Here is a 15,048-nt window from a genome sequence, read left to right as displayed (position 1 = left end):
ATATATTATACAATTGTATGTCAACACATTATTTATTACCTTAAACTGTCTGGAATTATTATTAAAAGGTTGCGCTTGCGTAAAATTTACTATCATGGAAATTCAGCTTTTTTGCCTTTTGGCTAATCTCATCCCTGTAAAACGATTGTGAAGAAGAAAACACTTTTTTTTCTACATTACTTTAAAATTTCAGGGGGGGAAATTTATTTTAACCTCAAAAAATTTAATTACATTTGATCTGCATTCATTTTTATTTTACGTACTTAATCATTTTTCCTGCGTTTGAGATTTTTTGCGTTTTAGATTTTGTTTTAATATCAAACCTTCCCCTGTGGCAGAATTTTTTCGAGCTGTCTGCGACTAAACTTCTTCGCATTTTTTAAATAATTATCACAATAGAAAATATTATTAAAAATCATAAAATCCGTAGTAGTAATTGCCAAAAAAAAGATAGACGATGAAATCACGCGAATCGGGCTCCTCAAATGCGTGTTTCCTTTCGAGATTACGCTGTTGTAATAAAAACTATGCAGAAAGCGATGGATTTAGAAAAAGTGAATACTCAAACGCACAATTTGAATTTTCCATATTGTTTTAAATATACGTGATATTTAAAATGTACACGAAAATCAATATGAATAACTGCCGAAAATACAATCGTTACATCGATTAGCAATTCTATTGTCGTAAATTGAGCACGTCAAAAAGCGATTAAATGCACAATTCAAATATTACGTGTCAATTTCTGTAGAAAAGACTTTTTTAAAAAAAAAAAAATAATAATTTTAAGAAGAAAAATCTTTCTGCAAGAACTCTGTAACGTTCTGCGACGATATCGCTGCGATTCTGCCCCGGGGAAACCTTCTTTCAATATTATCTGAATTTTATTGTAAGTCAACTTCAAAAACAGTTAAAAATTTAAATTGCCTTAAGTAAATAGTTTTGAGTAAAATCCATGCTCTCTATTAATTTAGATTTTATTTATCAATTTATAATTTAACTTTAATACACATTTAAGTACGGTAAAGCACTTAATGAACTTGTATTATAATAGAGTTGCATACTTAAGATCACTAATGCTAAAAGTGTCACAAAAAATACTTATTATTATTTTTCCGTGCTTCTTTCAGCATGTTAAAAATCTAGAACACTTATATTAAAAACGGCTATCAACCCTTTTACGCCTAACAGGACACATACGTCCCAAGCAAATTTCAAAATAAATCTTTTGGGACAGAAACACTTCTCTGTCTAATTGGAGACTTTCCCACCAGTCCTGCTAATTTTTTTTAAGTTATTTTCATTCACAGAACATAGATGGCCCTACTGTACATAATGCTGCCCTACTCATAGTTTATGCTACTAAAATTGTTCTGTTAAAGAAAAAAAACGTCGCGAAAGGGTCAAGTGTATCTTTGGCTATAAGAGTCTCTTGTCCTTTCAAACACGAGAAGCAAAACTTACTTAATCTTTTCTCTGGACCATTGAGTCAATCCATGATATTTGCTATTAGGCAAAACAACTGTTTGTTTTTCAAACTTATTTTTAGTTATTCAACATATTATTTCAATTTATTTTACATATTGAAATAAAAATATATTTACAACTAAAAAAAAATTTTCGTTCTATGTTCGTAAAAAAAAAAAATTCATTCTTTGAAATTTTCAAAACAAAGTTTTAGAAAATTTTTAAAAAAACCAGCTTCCATACTGCAGTTTTTAATTTATGTATGTTAAATACTGATCTTATTATTTATACATCCATACAGTATGAGTTTCTCTTATGTCTGTATCTCTATATCAATATGGTTTTTATTTTATGTGTATTTTAAGCATTTTATTTATCATAAATTTTTTTGTTTTTTTTTAACTAGTCAGCAGCGTAAAGGATATCGTATTCCAGAAGATATTAATCTGAGCTGAATGAAATCTTGTGTCATATTTTACGTGCATTTGTATTGGTTGTGGAGTTACATTTTTTTACTTTTGTATTATGCCTTTTCTCAATTTGATTTTTTTTTATTGTCTATGCAATTTGAATTAAATAACTTGAAAAATGTTTTTTATTGTTAAAAAAAAAACAAGCCATGCAATAGTTTATCATTGTTACGTATACACTCCTCATCATATAATATGAACAGAAAATTATACACTAAATATTTTTCAAAAGATTTGAATCATAAATTTTTTATCTAATTAGCTTTTACATTTTATACAAACAAAAACTTGAACTTGTAAATCTTGTGTACAGTTTTTAATGCTGTAAAAATTAATTTACTGTGTATTGATAAATATATGTATATATTTGGTGCAGGTATGTAAGAATGCATCAAAACTCAGTCTCAATTAAAATTACCTGTAAATGTGGGTCTAAAAACAGGATTTATTGTAAGTTTTTTGAACTGGTTCCCCAAATATTTAGTGTAAATTAAGCTTAAAAATTTGAAGTTCTGGATTTAGCGTTTTCAACTAAAAAATTTTTAAAAAATATTGAGTATGATGCCTTCAAGCAAATTTTTACTTCACTCCTGAATATGTTTTCAAATTCTGAATCACTGAAGTTTATTTTGTATAATGATTGATTTTAAGTGTTATTAAAATCAACTTTAAAAATTACGACAAAAAAAAAAATATAAGCTCTGCATATTTCCTCTCATTTTGCATTTATTGATCATTTGATTGTAATTGACTTCTGAGATAAATTTATACCATCTATTTGTTAAATTTATAATTTATCGATTATTTACCATTTCACACATTTTATTTATAATTAATTCATGTATAAATCGATAAATTAGCTTGCTTTTATTCCACTGACCATCAATATGATGTAATTAAATTTTTTCATGAATAACTAGACAATTTGTTTATTTTTCTACTGTTACATTATTTGTTTTATTCAGTTTATACTTACATTTTTCATTTATTGTGTCCAGTGATTGTGCATTTGTATTTTAATCTTGATCATTGTAATAAAATTGTTAAAACTGTCATCTGTTTATTTAATTCACACAGAGTGTAGCCAATTTATTTTACTATCTTTTGTTATAAGTTTTATCTTAGCTTGAAACTATTTCTGAGAAACAAATTTTTTAAAAAAATTAATTTTTATTTTTAACAAGAGTGCCATAAGAGGAGAATATAATTATATATTTTCTCACATAAAACTGTTTATCAAAACTATTTGTATTCTAACAGGGTGCGTAGCGTTTGTAAAAAGTACTTAAAGGTGCTTTTTTGGGGATTTCGTTTTTAAAAGCTTTTAAAGGTGATTTTTTCAGCAGTTGTTTTTAAAAAGTGCTTTTTTTTTCGGATAATTTTTTTTCCCTTCAGTGATATCTGGTGGATCCCATCCATGCCATGGGTGTAAGTTGGAAAAAAGGCTAGGACTGAAATTTTTTTGCCTGAAATACCTAACATACACAATACCCCCTGGACATATGCAAACTATCTAAAAGCTTTACCATAATACATCAAGCTTAAATACTGTACAAAAAATATCTATTCATCTGTCTTTTGATAAAATAACAACAGGGCATAAGAAAGTAAACCAAAAAAATATTTTTAAGGACAGAAAATAAAATTTCCGTCTTTGAGTCGGTCTTGTTTCCTTCCGCGGACATTTTCGAAAGACGGAAGACTTGCACCCATGGATTTCACGAAAAATGGGGAGTTGCTCCGAGTGCTCCAATTCGGATAGAGAATATCAGATCCTTATGAAATGTTTTTCTTTTTAATTTATTTTAAGTTTGTTCTTGTTTATTTTATTTTACTTCTAACACTTTTTTTGACGTAGGGGGTAAGGATACTCTTGTTCTGAGTTCAGGGTCAAGTTGAATTCACTTGGTGTTGTGGGAAAGTACTGATTGTTTCGATTTACACCCGTTTCTTTCTGGGGTTTTTTTTTAACGCTAAAACTGTTTATAAAAAGTTTTTGTTTTTCAATAATATCATTGATTGAGTGCTAGAAAAGTTTTTAAAAAGTGCTTATTTTTTATTCAAAGATTTGGCTACGCACCCTGTCTAAGCAATGGTCTTTTTTTAAATATTCATTATTAAACTTCAAGTGTGGCTGAAATTATAGTACAATTCCCCTAATTTATTCACAGAAGTTATTACGTTGAAATATTACACTGAATTATCAAAAAACAGCTGCAAATCAACTTGGGGGAAGTGAAATTTCATTTGCAAGCTAATTTACATGAGTTCATCATTTAATGTTATTTTTTACATTATTACATAAGAGAAAANAATTTCTGCTGCTTTTTAGCGCATTGTTCTGAGTTCAGGGTCAAGTTGAATTCACTTGGTGTTGTGGGAAAGTACTGATTGTTTCGATTTACACCAGTTTCTTTCTGGGTTTTTTTTAACGCTAAAACTGTTCATAAAAAGTTTTTGTTTTTCAATAATATCATTGATTGAGTGCTTGAAAATTTTTTAAAAAGTGCTTATTTTTTATTCAAAGATTTGGCTACGCACCCTGTCTAAGCAATGGTCTTTTTTTAAATATTCATTATTAAACTTCAAGTGTGGCTGAAATTATAGTACAATTCCCCTAATTTATTCACAGAAGTTATTACGTTGAAATATTACACTGAATTATCAAAAAACAGCTGCAAATCAACTTGGGGGAAGTGAAATTTCATTTGCAAGCTAATTTACATGAGTTCATCATTTAATGTTATTTTTTACATTATTACATAAGAGAAAATAATATTGAAGTTAGTAATTTACAAAATTCCTATATACAACTCTCATGTGAAAAAAGATGTGTTTGATAGAAATTTCTGTTATTAAATACAAATGCATTTCAATGTTTTTGAAATTTATGTCACATACTACAAAAAAGAGAGGTATCAACTTTTATCTGTATAAATGACATTTATGTAACCAAAACTATCCTAAAAATATGAATACATTTGTTGTGGTAATTTTCAAGAAATTCTTTGAAAACTTCAGATAATAAATTCAATATTTTTTTACAAAGAATTAATATGAGTGTAACATATAAAAAAATAGTTGCATACATAATAAATGCCAAAAGAAATTTTCTATTCAAATCAAATAACTACCTGTCCACCCTTAAAGTAGTAATATAGGCCGTCTTGTAGAACAATTTTCTATTTAAAAGGTAATAAAATTATAGTAATAGATGCAGTAATTTGATGTGATAAAGACATCAGAGATATAAATCTAGTGTCTTAACCATTCAGCAACAAATGTACAGTACGCAAAAACAAAAAAAAACGGACCAATCTGAATATCTAATGATTGGATTATGTTCCAGAACTCATAAAGGGTAACTTCAAATATGCTAATTAATAAGTGCAGACAATATTTTAAGTTATTAAATCAGATATTAAAAAAAAAAAAAAACTATCTCTGAATAAACATACTTTTTTTTCAAGAGATTCAGATTCCTGACCACCAGAATATAGGGGCCAGTCGCTATCTGGGAATAGAAGCCCTTAATGTTAATTTCACTTTTTGCATATTTCGCGAAATGTGGAACTGTTTAAACGAATTGAAAAAATAAGTTCACACAATCCTAAAATTAGTTTATCCAAAGATAATTCCACGCAAAAAATAACTTTTAATAAGTATTTATTATTTTATTAAAGAATGGTCGAAAAAATTTTGAATTGTAAGGTGTACAATTTTTTGCATCATTTTAAAGAATGCAATTTTATATGGCAAAATTTGAGCCAAATCAGTCGAATAAGTTCAGGAACTTTTCGATCAATTTTGCTCAAATTTTTTATTTTGCCATACAAAATTACAATGATGTAAAAAATTTAATATAACTGTATTCTAAATTTTATTATTATTTAATAAATTATTCAATATTTACTTTTTGCATGGATATTTGGATAAACAAATTTTATCATAGTGTGTAAAAAAATTTGAGTTCGCTTAAAAAGTTCTAGTGAGATACGTAAAATTAACATTAAGGTGTCCATACTTAGTTGCAGTCTCCTGACCAAATTATTGGGGGTAAAAAATCCGAATCCCTCAACAACAACAAAAAGGTATATTTATTCAGAGAAAGTACGTTTTTGTGTCTGTTTTCACAACTTAAAATACCATCTGCACTCATTAATTAGCATACTTGAGGTCATATCATTACCCAAGAGCCACCAGTTACAGAATATTTTTACCTCAACCAGGCTCATCTTAATCTTGTCTTTGTTTCAATAAAAATCATTACTCTATTTTATAAAAAAAACTTAAAGTATTTTATAAAATGTAAAAATTCTCTTCCTTTAATTACTCATTTCAATTACAAGAGAAAAATAAATATTTTCAAGGGGAAAATTTAAACTATTATTATTAATATTCTTTTCTTTAACATTTTTCAAGCTAAAAATTAATGAACAATTTTTTAAAAAAACATATTCTTAATTAAGATAAAATTACTGATTTTTATGATATCAGATTGAAGATTTCACGTTAAAATTAATAGTCTTTTAATATGCATTTAAAATAAATTTTAAAAATACATCTTTAGCCATTTAGAAATTAAAATTATAAGGTCATCAGCTGGGATCTGATGTCTTGACCATGAATGTACATCCTTCATGCACTTTAAATTTAATATTAAATGAACTAAAATTTTGAGGGGTCATATCTTAATTCAAGGGTCACAATTGCAGCATATTTTTATCTCCAACCTATGTTTTGATTATGCTCTGTATTTTAAGCATGGCTTCATTTTAACTGCAATTTTACAGATGCATGTGCCTTCTAGTAACATTCATAAAATAAAACTACAGTACAGCCCCGATTATCTGAGTTTCCACTTAAACCAAGCAATCAAATATTTCAAGGATTTTTTTTTGTTTTAGTTAATCTTTAAAACTACCGTCGAAAAAAAACTGAATTTTATCTTCCAAACACTCAGGAAAACGAAATCCAACAACTTGATCCGATGAAATTATCATTAATATCGTCAATAATGAAAATGAATCAATCGAAGATGATGAAGACAGTGACGATGAAAACCAACGTATAAAAATGTCTCATACAGATGGATTAAAAGCTACGGAAAGTGCTATTTAATATACAGAAGAACAAGAAAATTCGACATCAGCCTTCCTGTTATCCCTAAAAAAATGGTGAAACATTGCTGTAGAAAAGTGCCAAAGTCATGTAAAACAAAAAACGATTAAGTACTTATTCAAGTAAAAATTCTTAATTCTGGTAAAGTATGCTATTTAAGAGTTTTAAGTATGCTTTTTAATTTTTTTTGTATGTGGTGTACTCGTATAAATTTGGAATTTGTTAAATATATTACATTTATACCTACTCTTTTCTTTCCTTCGCTTTGACCGAGTTTTTCTGTTATGCGTGGTTCACATTAATTCGGATGATTGGAACTCTACTGTATTTATAGCATAAAAACTGTTACGTTAAGATAAATGAAAAAAATAATGAAAAATTATTTAAATTAAAAAAAAAATTTTTAGAGCACTGATATAAACTAATTTCAGCATGTTAAAAAAATAAAATACACAAATATACAGGTTACACACCTTGTGGCAAAATAAAAGAAGTTTCNAAAAAGAGGGGGGGGGGGGGGATTTCTGCGACAAACCTCTCTGCAAGATACTTTTAATAATAACACATATGCAAGTTATTAATTAAATTTAAAGTAACAGAAACGTGTTTACAAAAAAAAAAAACTATTTGGATAAAATAAAATTGTATATTTTTTCAATATGGATATGTAATATTTTTTATTCTAATATCATGAGCGATATACTCACATTTTGTAAGAGGAAAACTCACTAATTATTTCCTTTTTCGCAATTTTATAAATCATCTCATCAAAAAAAATAACAATAAAAATTAAAATCAAATAATAAATAAGAATAGAAAAATCATGAGCATTTCTTTCCCATCTGATATGCGAAAAAGGCTTCTTTTAAGTATAAATTTAGAGCAACAAAAAAAATTTTAAATTTCTGCAGAAAAGAAAACTAAAATTTTTAACTTTCTAAAGGAAAATTCTTTCTGCAAGAACTGTGTAGCATTCTTCAATAATGTCGCCGTGATTCTGCCACGTGGTTGCACAATTTTAAACAGATCTTTATTAAAATGGACTATTTTTGTCAGTTTCAAATTTCTCCAATCGAATTAAAACAACAAATTTACTACTACTTTAAATTGCATTATTTCAAATCTCTCTTAAATTATATTAACACTACTTTAATTTTTTTTATCAAATTAAAGAAAAATCTTTAAATATCCTATTTCTCGATCTAAATAAAAAATTATCTATTAAAAAACCATAATAATTGAATACAAAGAAACTGAAAACCTTGTATATTTATATAAAAATAATGTACACAAATACAGGGATCTGTCTAGGTTTTTCTGAGAGGTACCCATTTCTTAAAAATTTAGACATGATTCATGAGAATTAAAAATTATATTAAAAAATCAACTCAAAATATGGATTTATCACTTCTTATGGGATACAAAAATAAAATTTTAAGAAAAAGTATTTTGCGGAAACTACCATTTTTTCTAAAGTTGAATTTGTGAAGGTACCGCTAAACGGTAGTAAATTTGGTCTGGGCAGACCCCTAAAATAGATTATGTTAGAGAATAGAAAATATTTTTACAATTAGATCAAATATATTGATCTAAGTAATAAAAAAATAAAAAACTCAATATGCTCTGAATTTATGATATAATAAAAAATAACTGAAATTGATTAGAAATCACAAGTAGATAATATTAAGAGTAAAGAAATGTATCATGACAGGTTTGTTTTTTTAGAATAAACCATCGAAGATAAAGCTTCTTGCAGTTTAGAAGAGAAATATTCTAACTGCTTATAACCAATTGAAATTCTTTCTCGATTCTCTGACTTCTTGCAAAAATCTTCCAAACCTCTTGCATTAAACTGAGTAGTGTCTAAAGGTTGAACATCTATCTGTAAAGAAGGAACGAAGTTTTTGAGCATGTTATGAAATTTTTTATAAAACTTTGGACCAGGAGGAGTTATGTTTTCTTTTATCTCAACAGCTTTTCTCATTGTTTGTTTTAGTTGTTGAACACTGGGATACAAATTACACATAAGACGATCAAATTCAGCTTCGCTGGGTATCACAGGTGGTTTATCATACAGAAAATCATGTTTAACACCATAAAAATCCATCACAACTCCGCATAAATGATTCATAATAATCCAATTATATTCAAAAACTTTGAGATTTATATCTGAACAGGATTCCATAAAATTGTTTTCACTGATTGTAGTCATTCTTGCACCAAGTAGTAACTGCATAGATATTGAACGACTATCACGAATTGTCTCGACAGGTACACTCATATTTGGTTTTCTTTTTTGCACAATGGAAAAAAAATCTTCAATAATGGCTAGAATTGTCATACATTCATCATTTACAAATGAAAATCCACCAACAGAATCAAATTTAGTCCCCAAATACTTTAAATTACATAGAGTTTGCTCTGTGAAATAATGAGAAAATACTGAGTCCCAGTATTTATTAAAAAGGCACAGCTGATCTGATAATTTGAATACATCATTCCTAGAGTCCCTCCAAACAAATCCTATTGCATCATCTAGCTCAGTCGGTAAATAAACGGACAAAACCTTTCTTAGGGACATACGAGCCTTACGCATTATATTATAGATTTTTATTCCTCCTTTTGGTTCATAATATTCTTGTTTAACAACAGGCTGAAATGACTGTTCCACGATTGCAGCTTGATGTGATGTGGGATTCATAACAATATTGGTAGTAGCAGTTAAATTTTGTGTTACAGTTGAAACTGCTTTTTTTGTTGGAGTGAAAATTGCATTTTTCGTTATAGTTAAAGCTGCATTATTAGCTAGAGTTATTGCTGCGTTTTTCACAGGAGTTAAAACTTCCATTTTGATGAGCAACGGATTATTAGGTGAAGTTGAAACCTTATTAGTGGAAGAAGAAACTGTTTTTTTAACTGACGGAACATTGAATTTTTTCCAAAATGACTTAATATCATAAGCAGATATATCACAAATCAGAGATTTGTTGGCTAAGTTAATGTCATTTGTCAATAGAATTACTTTATTAGGAGGCATCTTATCAGCTAGACTCATACAGCACTCTAAAATACGATCATCATTGCTGCGACTATATTCTTGAGACCAATCTTTTACTTCTTTTGGAGACTGGCCGTGAAACCGTGGGTCTTTAGATTTTATTTTTTTATTTATATATTTAGCCCCATCTATAGCAGCAAATTTAAGTTTCGGATCCCGTTTTAAACCATCAAGCTCTTGAATCACCACCCAAGGAATAAAGATATGCGGAGGACCACAATTTTCCATATCATGATCTATAATTACACCTATCTGCTTCAAGTTATGAATAAATATATTTGTGTCTACGATAATATAATAACTAGCATTTGTTGGTAAATCCTCTATAAGTTGCAAATCTTGTGTCACATCTAGCATTTCAAAATCATCCACCTCATGTAAATTTGAATCGGTGAATTCGATTGGCCGTTTCAAAGATATTATTTTACTAGGACTATTCCCGTTAGATACAGATGCCACCATATTGTTTTCGGTTGTTCTATTGTAATTTATTCTTTCAACTGTTTCAGTTGCAGCAATATCCAAAGAAACAGAATTAACACTACAAGTCAGTGACTTTGGTGGTGTTCGATTTTCATAGTCAATAATATCATAACTATTTTCTGAATAATTATTCAGTGTGGTACAAAATGTCTTGTCTGTGAATCTGTTATCTAATCCTTCACTGCTACTGTGAAAGAAGTCATTGGAACAGTTAACATTTTGTTTATTAGATTCATTAGAACAAAGAAATGAAACACCTAAGTTATTACTTTTCTTACGAGGAGGGTCTAAGGATGGACATTCCCAAGTTGAATCTCCTGTAACAGCGTTAAAATAATATATAAGGTCAGGATGCTTGTTTGACGTCCTAACAACCCATCCATGAGGCAAAGATCCTTTACGCTTAATATTCTTCGCCATTCTTTAATTAATTAATTTCTCATTACAATTATAAAATAAAAAATAACCTTATCATATCTTAACACTTCGTTATCCATAAAAAAAATTATAATTCATTTTGATATTTAAAATTTTGCGTACCCATTAATGTTTGGAATTCTATATATTTTGACTACCTATTTCTGCCCCATTAAGAACGTTTACAAAAAACTATCAAAATCTGCATTATTGCTGCTGTTGTTAATTTACTTCGCACTATGTTGTTGCTGTTAATTTACGTCACACTAGAGCTGCACAATGGGCTATTGGCGACGGTCTGGGAAACATCCCGGAGGATGATCCGAAGACATGCCATCACAATTTTGATCCTCTGTGGAGGGGATGACACCCCCGCTTCGGTAGCGAAGCGATTGATAATTGTCCTAGTAGTCGATTCTAAAAGACGAACTTCATTGGCTGATTCTGTCGTCGTTCGACTTGAATACTGATTTGGGTCTACTAGATTTGGCTCAAAATTGTTTTTAGAATTCAGTGATTTTCGTCTGCAAGTTTATCTGCATAACAATTAATGAATTTCGTTTTAAAAATAATCTTCAACTACAGATGAAATAATTCTATTATTTGTAAACATATTTTTATACAGGAAAAAAGGAGAATAATTACAGTTGCGAAGTATTGGCGATCGAAATGTGCTGCAGGTGGCGTAGAGCAGAACTCTCTACCTATGGCAACACTTCACATACTTTCCCCATAGCGTGTGGAAAGTCATAGAAGAAGGAAGTACGCTAGTTTCTCTCTTAATTTTCATATAGATTAAAATCTTTTAAGTTTGAAAACTATGTGGAACCAGTCTTCTCCCCAGATGGATATTTACAATTGTAAATGCTGTCTTCAAAATATACTAGAGATTCTAATTATTTTTGATGAAAGCGGACAAAGCATTTGTATGAAACACTTACGCAATATTCGATTACCTAAGTTAAAAAAAAAGAGGGATTTAAACAATTATTTTCCGTTTTATAAAAATTTGGAATAAGGTACCTGCAAGCAACATCAAGCGTGGATGTCGAACCTGATTTGCTGCAGAATCCTGATATTCCTTAATGGACCCCTGTTCAATATAAAAATTATCAAATACATCTTTTTTCAACAAAAAGGAAAAAAAACGCATACATAATTTCACACATTTTTTTTTATCTCAGACAAAAATATCTAAAATAATGCACAAAATGCTGCCTTCAAAATGATTTTCAAAATTAAAATACACGAAATTTTTTCGCAAAAAAAAAGTCTTTGCATCTTTTATCGTAACAGAAACTAATTACTATAAGGAATTACAGGTTGAAATTTTAGAAAAATTATTTTAAAAACTTTCTTTGTGACTTAGCCTCGAAAAAAAAAAGGTTCAATATTTTAACATTCATTATTTCAATGAATGTAGAAATGACCGGTACAAAAAACAGACAAATATTTTAAACCAATTTTTATTATCATTTTTAAAACAGTTCTGCGTCGGAAGAACTTTTCAAAAATTAGATTGCCTACTCTTTTTTCTTACACAAAACCGTAGCTTTTTTGCTTGAAGATTAAAAAATCAGCATAGATGAAGTCAACTAAAGATTAAATAGACTTAATCTAACAATCATATAACACTTTACTCACAACAGTAAGAATCGCGCATTATTCGATTAAAAGTGCTGTTTTTCTCCACGAAAAGTCTTAACAGAATCTTAATCATCCCTTCTCACATTTCACAAGACTAAAATAAAACTGTAATTGTGCTAAATTTATATCAATTTTAATAATAAAGAACCTTACTTTTTAATAACATAAAGGCCGAAAAAAAATATATATATAATTTTGTTTGATATTATGTATTTCCAAGGGTGTGGCAGGAATCTAATATTCAAGACGACGAGATTAAATAATAATCATATTAGTTTTTCTCATAAAATAAAAAAAATTCTTAAATGAACTAAACACCAGCAAAAAGATAAATTATTTAAAGTTGCAAATTATAATTTGCATCTTTAAATGTATATAATATTAAGGGGTACTTTTACAGATTTCTAATTATTGAGAGTGGCATATGTAACAAACAACTTCCATGTTTCAATTATAGTTTCTAGACTACTTTAAAAAGCAGGGGCGTAATAAAAGCGGGTAGAAGCCCTGATCCAATTCCTCGATTAGATGACCAAAAAAAAGAAAGGAAAAAAAGAGAGGAGTGTAAGTAATCACTAGAAATTAACTAAATTAAAAAATAAAAATTTTTTTTTTCAAAAATAAAATTCCGCGTTTGAATTAATTTTCATATAAATCTAAAAAGAAATTATTTTAAAGTAAAACATTATTTCTAATAGATTCTTAAATGCAAAGATATAAAAACTTCAAGCCTTTTTTCCTTAAGCCTAATGTAATTCAGTAATAAAAATATCTATTTTAACCCATAATACATCCATATTATTATTATAATTCTACCAGGTGGGAAGTAAACTTGCAATATTTCCGGATCTATCTTTAAATGTAAGTTTCAGGGATGAGAGTAATCAGAAAGAAAAAAAGAGGAAATAAAAAAAAAATTATATATATATATATAAACAAAAATGTGACAAAAAAAGTGCGATTTTTAAACTTGTAAACCATGTGATTATAAATCCCTATATGAGGCTTTTAAATCACGTGAATATGAAACTCTACATCGAATTTAAAAAATGCGAAAATACAAATCATGATTTTTTAATTTTTTGATCACGATGCATAATTTTTAAATCGCTCGATATTACAACCACAAAAACGAATCACGATATTGGATTTTAAGCTCGCGTGAATACGAATTTATACATAGGGCTTTAAAAGCTCGCAAATACAAATCGCGATATTGATTTTTTAAATCTCGTAAGTAAGAATCGCAATGTACAATATTTAAATCGCCTGCATAAGAATCGCAACGTTCAAATCAGGTAAATACGAAAATCGAGATTTGATAATAAAATCGCGATTTTAAAAATGCTTAAATACAAAACACGATATTGGATTTTTAAATGTCGTAATTAAGAATCATAATATACGATATTTAAATAGCGTAAATAAGAATCGCAATGTGCAACTTTTAAATCAGGTAAATACGAAAATCGATGATTGATATTAAAATCGCGTGAATAAAAATCGAGATCTGAATTACGAAAATACGAGCTATCCAGCCGACGGATAAAAAATACGGAAAATCTTATTTTCTGTGCGTGAAATCGGAGAAAATAGCTAAAATAAGTAAAAATGCGGAAGGGTTAGCAGCTAGGGCGTAGATTGAATTTTCTGTTTATCTTTGAAAATCGTAAATAAATATAATTATTTTACTTCAATGACTGAATTTAAAAAAAACGGGATATTTATTTAAAAAAACGAAACTTTTAGAGAATCGGAGTTTTTGATAAAAAGGCTGAAATTCGAGAGACAAAAAAAATCTCATCCCTGTATAAAGGTCAACCAGTTTTATCCCAAGGAAATGATTTTTAGAGAAACTTCAGAGGGAGGGAAAGGGATTTCAATAATTTCCCTCCGCGGAAAATTAAATTCCTCATAAAATATTTTAACTTGTGCAAAAAGCGGAAGTTTCAGCGGAAAAAATCTGAAAAAAAGCGGAAATCCGCGAAAGAATCTTATCCCTGAAGTTTAAATTTTTTTTGTCATTAGTCGTAGATTTTAAGTCCCTCTTTAGAAGGAGTTTCGGAAGGTTGACACTTCTTCTTTGCTTAGTCTAGGTACCAACTAAATTTTTAAAAAAAAATTAAGTAAACTAAATTGCTTTTTTAAAGGCATTTTTCTTATAAACTTTCAATCTAACCAAATGATTAAAAACTAATATAAAATTGGTAATCATTTTTAGGTACTCGAAGTCAATAAAATTGTTTTCAATTTGCCCAGTTTTAATTCAAAGAAGAATTTCTGCTAATTAAATTTTGCTCAATATTTTGAATAATTTACCATGTTTTTCCCTCCTCCTTGTAACTTACATAGTATTTCTACCATTTCTTTAAAACCCTGCATTAT

At 28.4% G+C, this 15,048-nt stretch overlaps 2 protein-coding genes across 5 annotated transcripts in view; one reads left to right on the top strand and one right to left on the bottom strand.

Moving 5' to 3' along the window:
- LOC107439559 (cellular tumor antigen p53) overlaps positions 1-2,990 on the top strand; it is a 30,946-nt gene extending 27,956 nt beyond the window's left edge. For all 4 annotated transcript variants that reach the window (XM_043052507.2, XM_016052199.4, XM_043052510.2 and 1 more), the window contains exon 15: positions 1,874-2,990. In XM_043052507.2, coding sequence (XP_042908441.1) covers positions 1,874-1,922 — 49 coding nt within the window. In that variant the 3' untranslated portion in view covers positions 1,923-2,990. The remainder of the gene's footprint in view (positions 1-1,873) is intronic.
- A 5,681-nt stretch (positions 2,991-8,671) lies between these two features.
- On the bottom strand, positions 8,672-11,313 carry LOC107439556 (transcriptional protein SWT1). The gene has a single exon (XM_016052198.4). It carries the CDS (start codon positions 11,017-11,019, stop codon positions 8,761-8,763), a length of 2,259 nt encoding a protein of 752 aa, XP_015907684.2. The 5' UTR covers positions 11,020-11,313; the 3' UTR covers positions 8,672-8,760.
- Between the last annotated feature and the right edge of the window lie 3,735 nt (positions 11,314-15,048).

This window comes from Parasteatoda tepidariorum, chromosome 8 (genome assembly GCF_043381705.1).
Source record: "Parasteatoda tepidariorum isolate YZ-2023 chromosome 8, CAS_Ptep_4.0, whole genome shotgun sequence".
In the NCBI taxonomy this organism is placed as follows: domain Eukaryota; kingdom Metazoa; phylum Arthropoda; class Arachnida; order Araneae; family Theridiidae; genus Parasteatoda; species Parasteatoda tepidariorum.
This window is presented reverse-complemented; position numbering and strand designations above follow the sequence as displayed.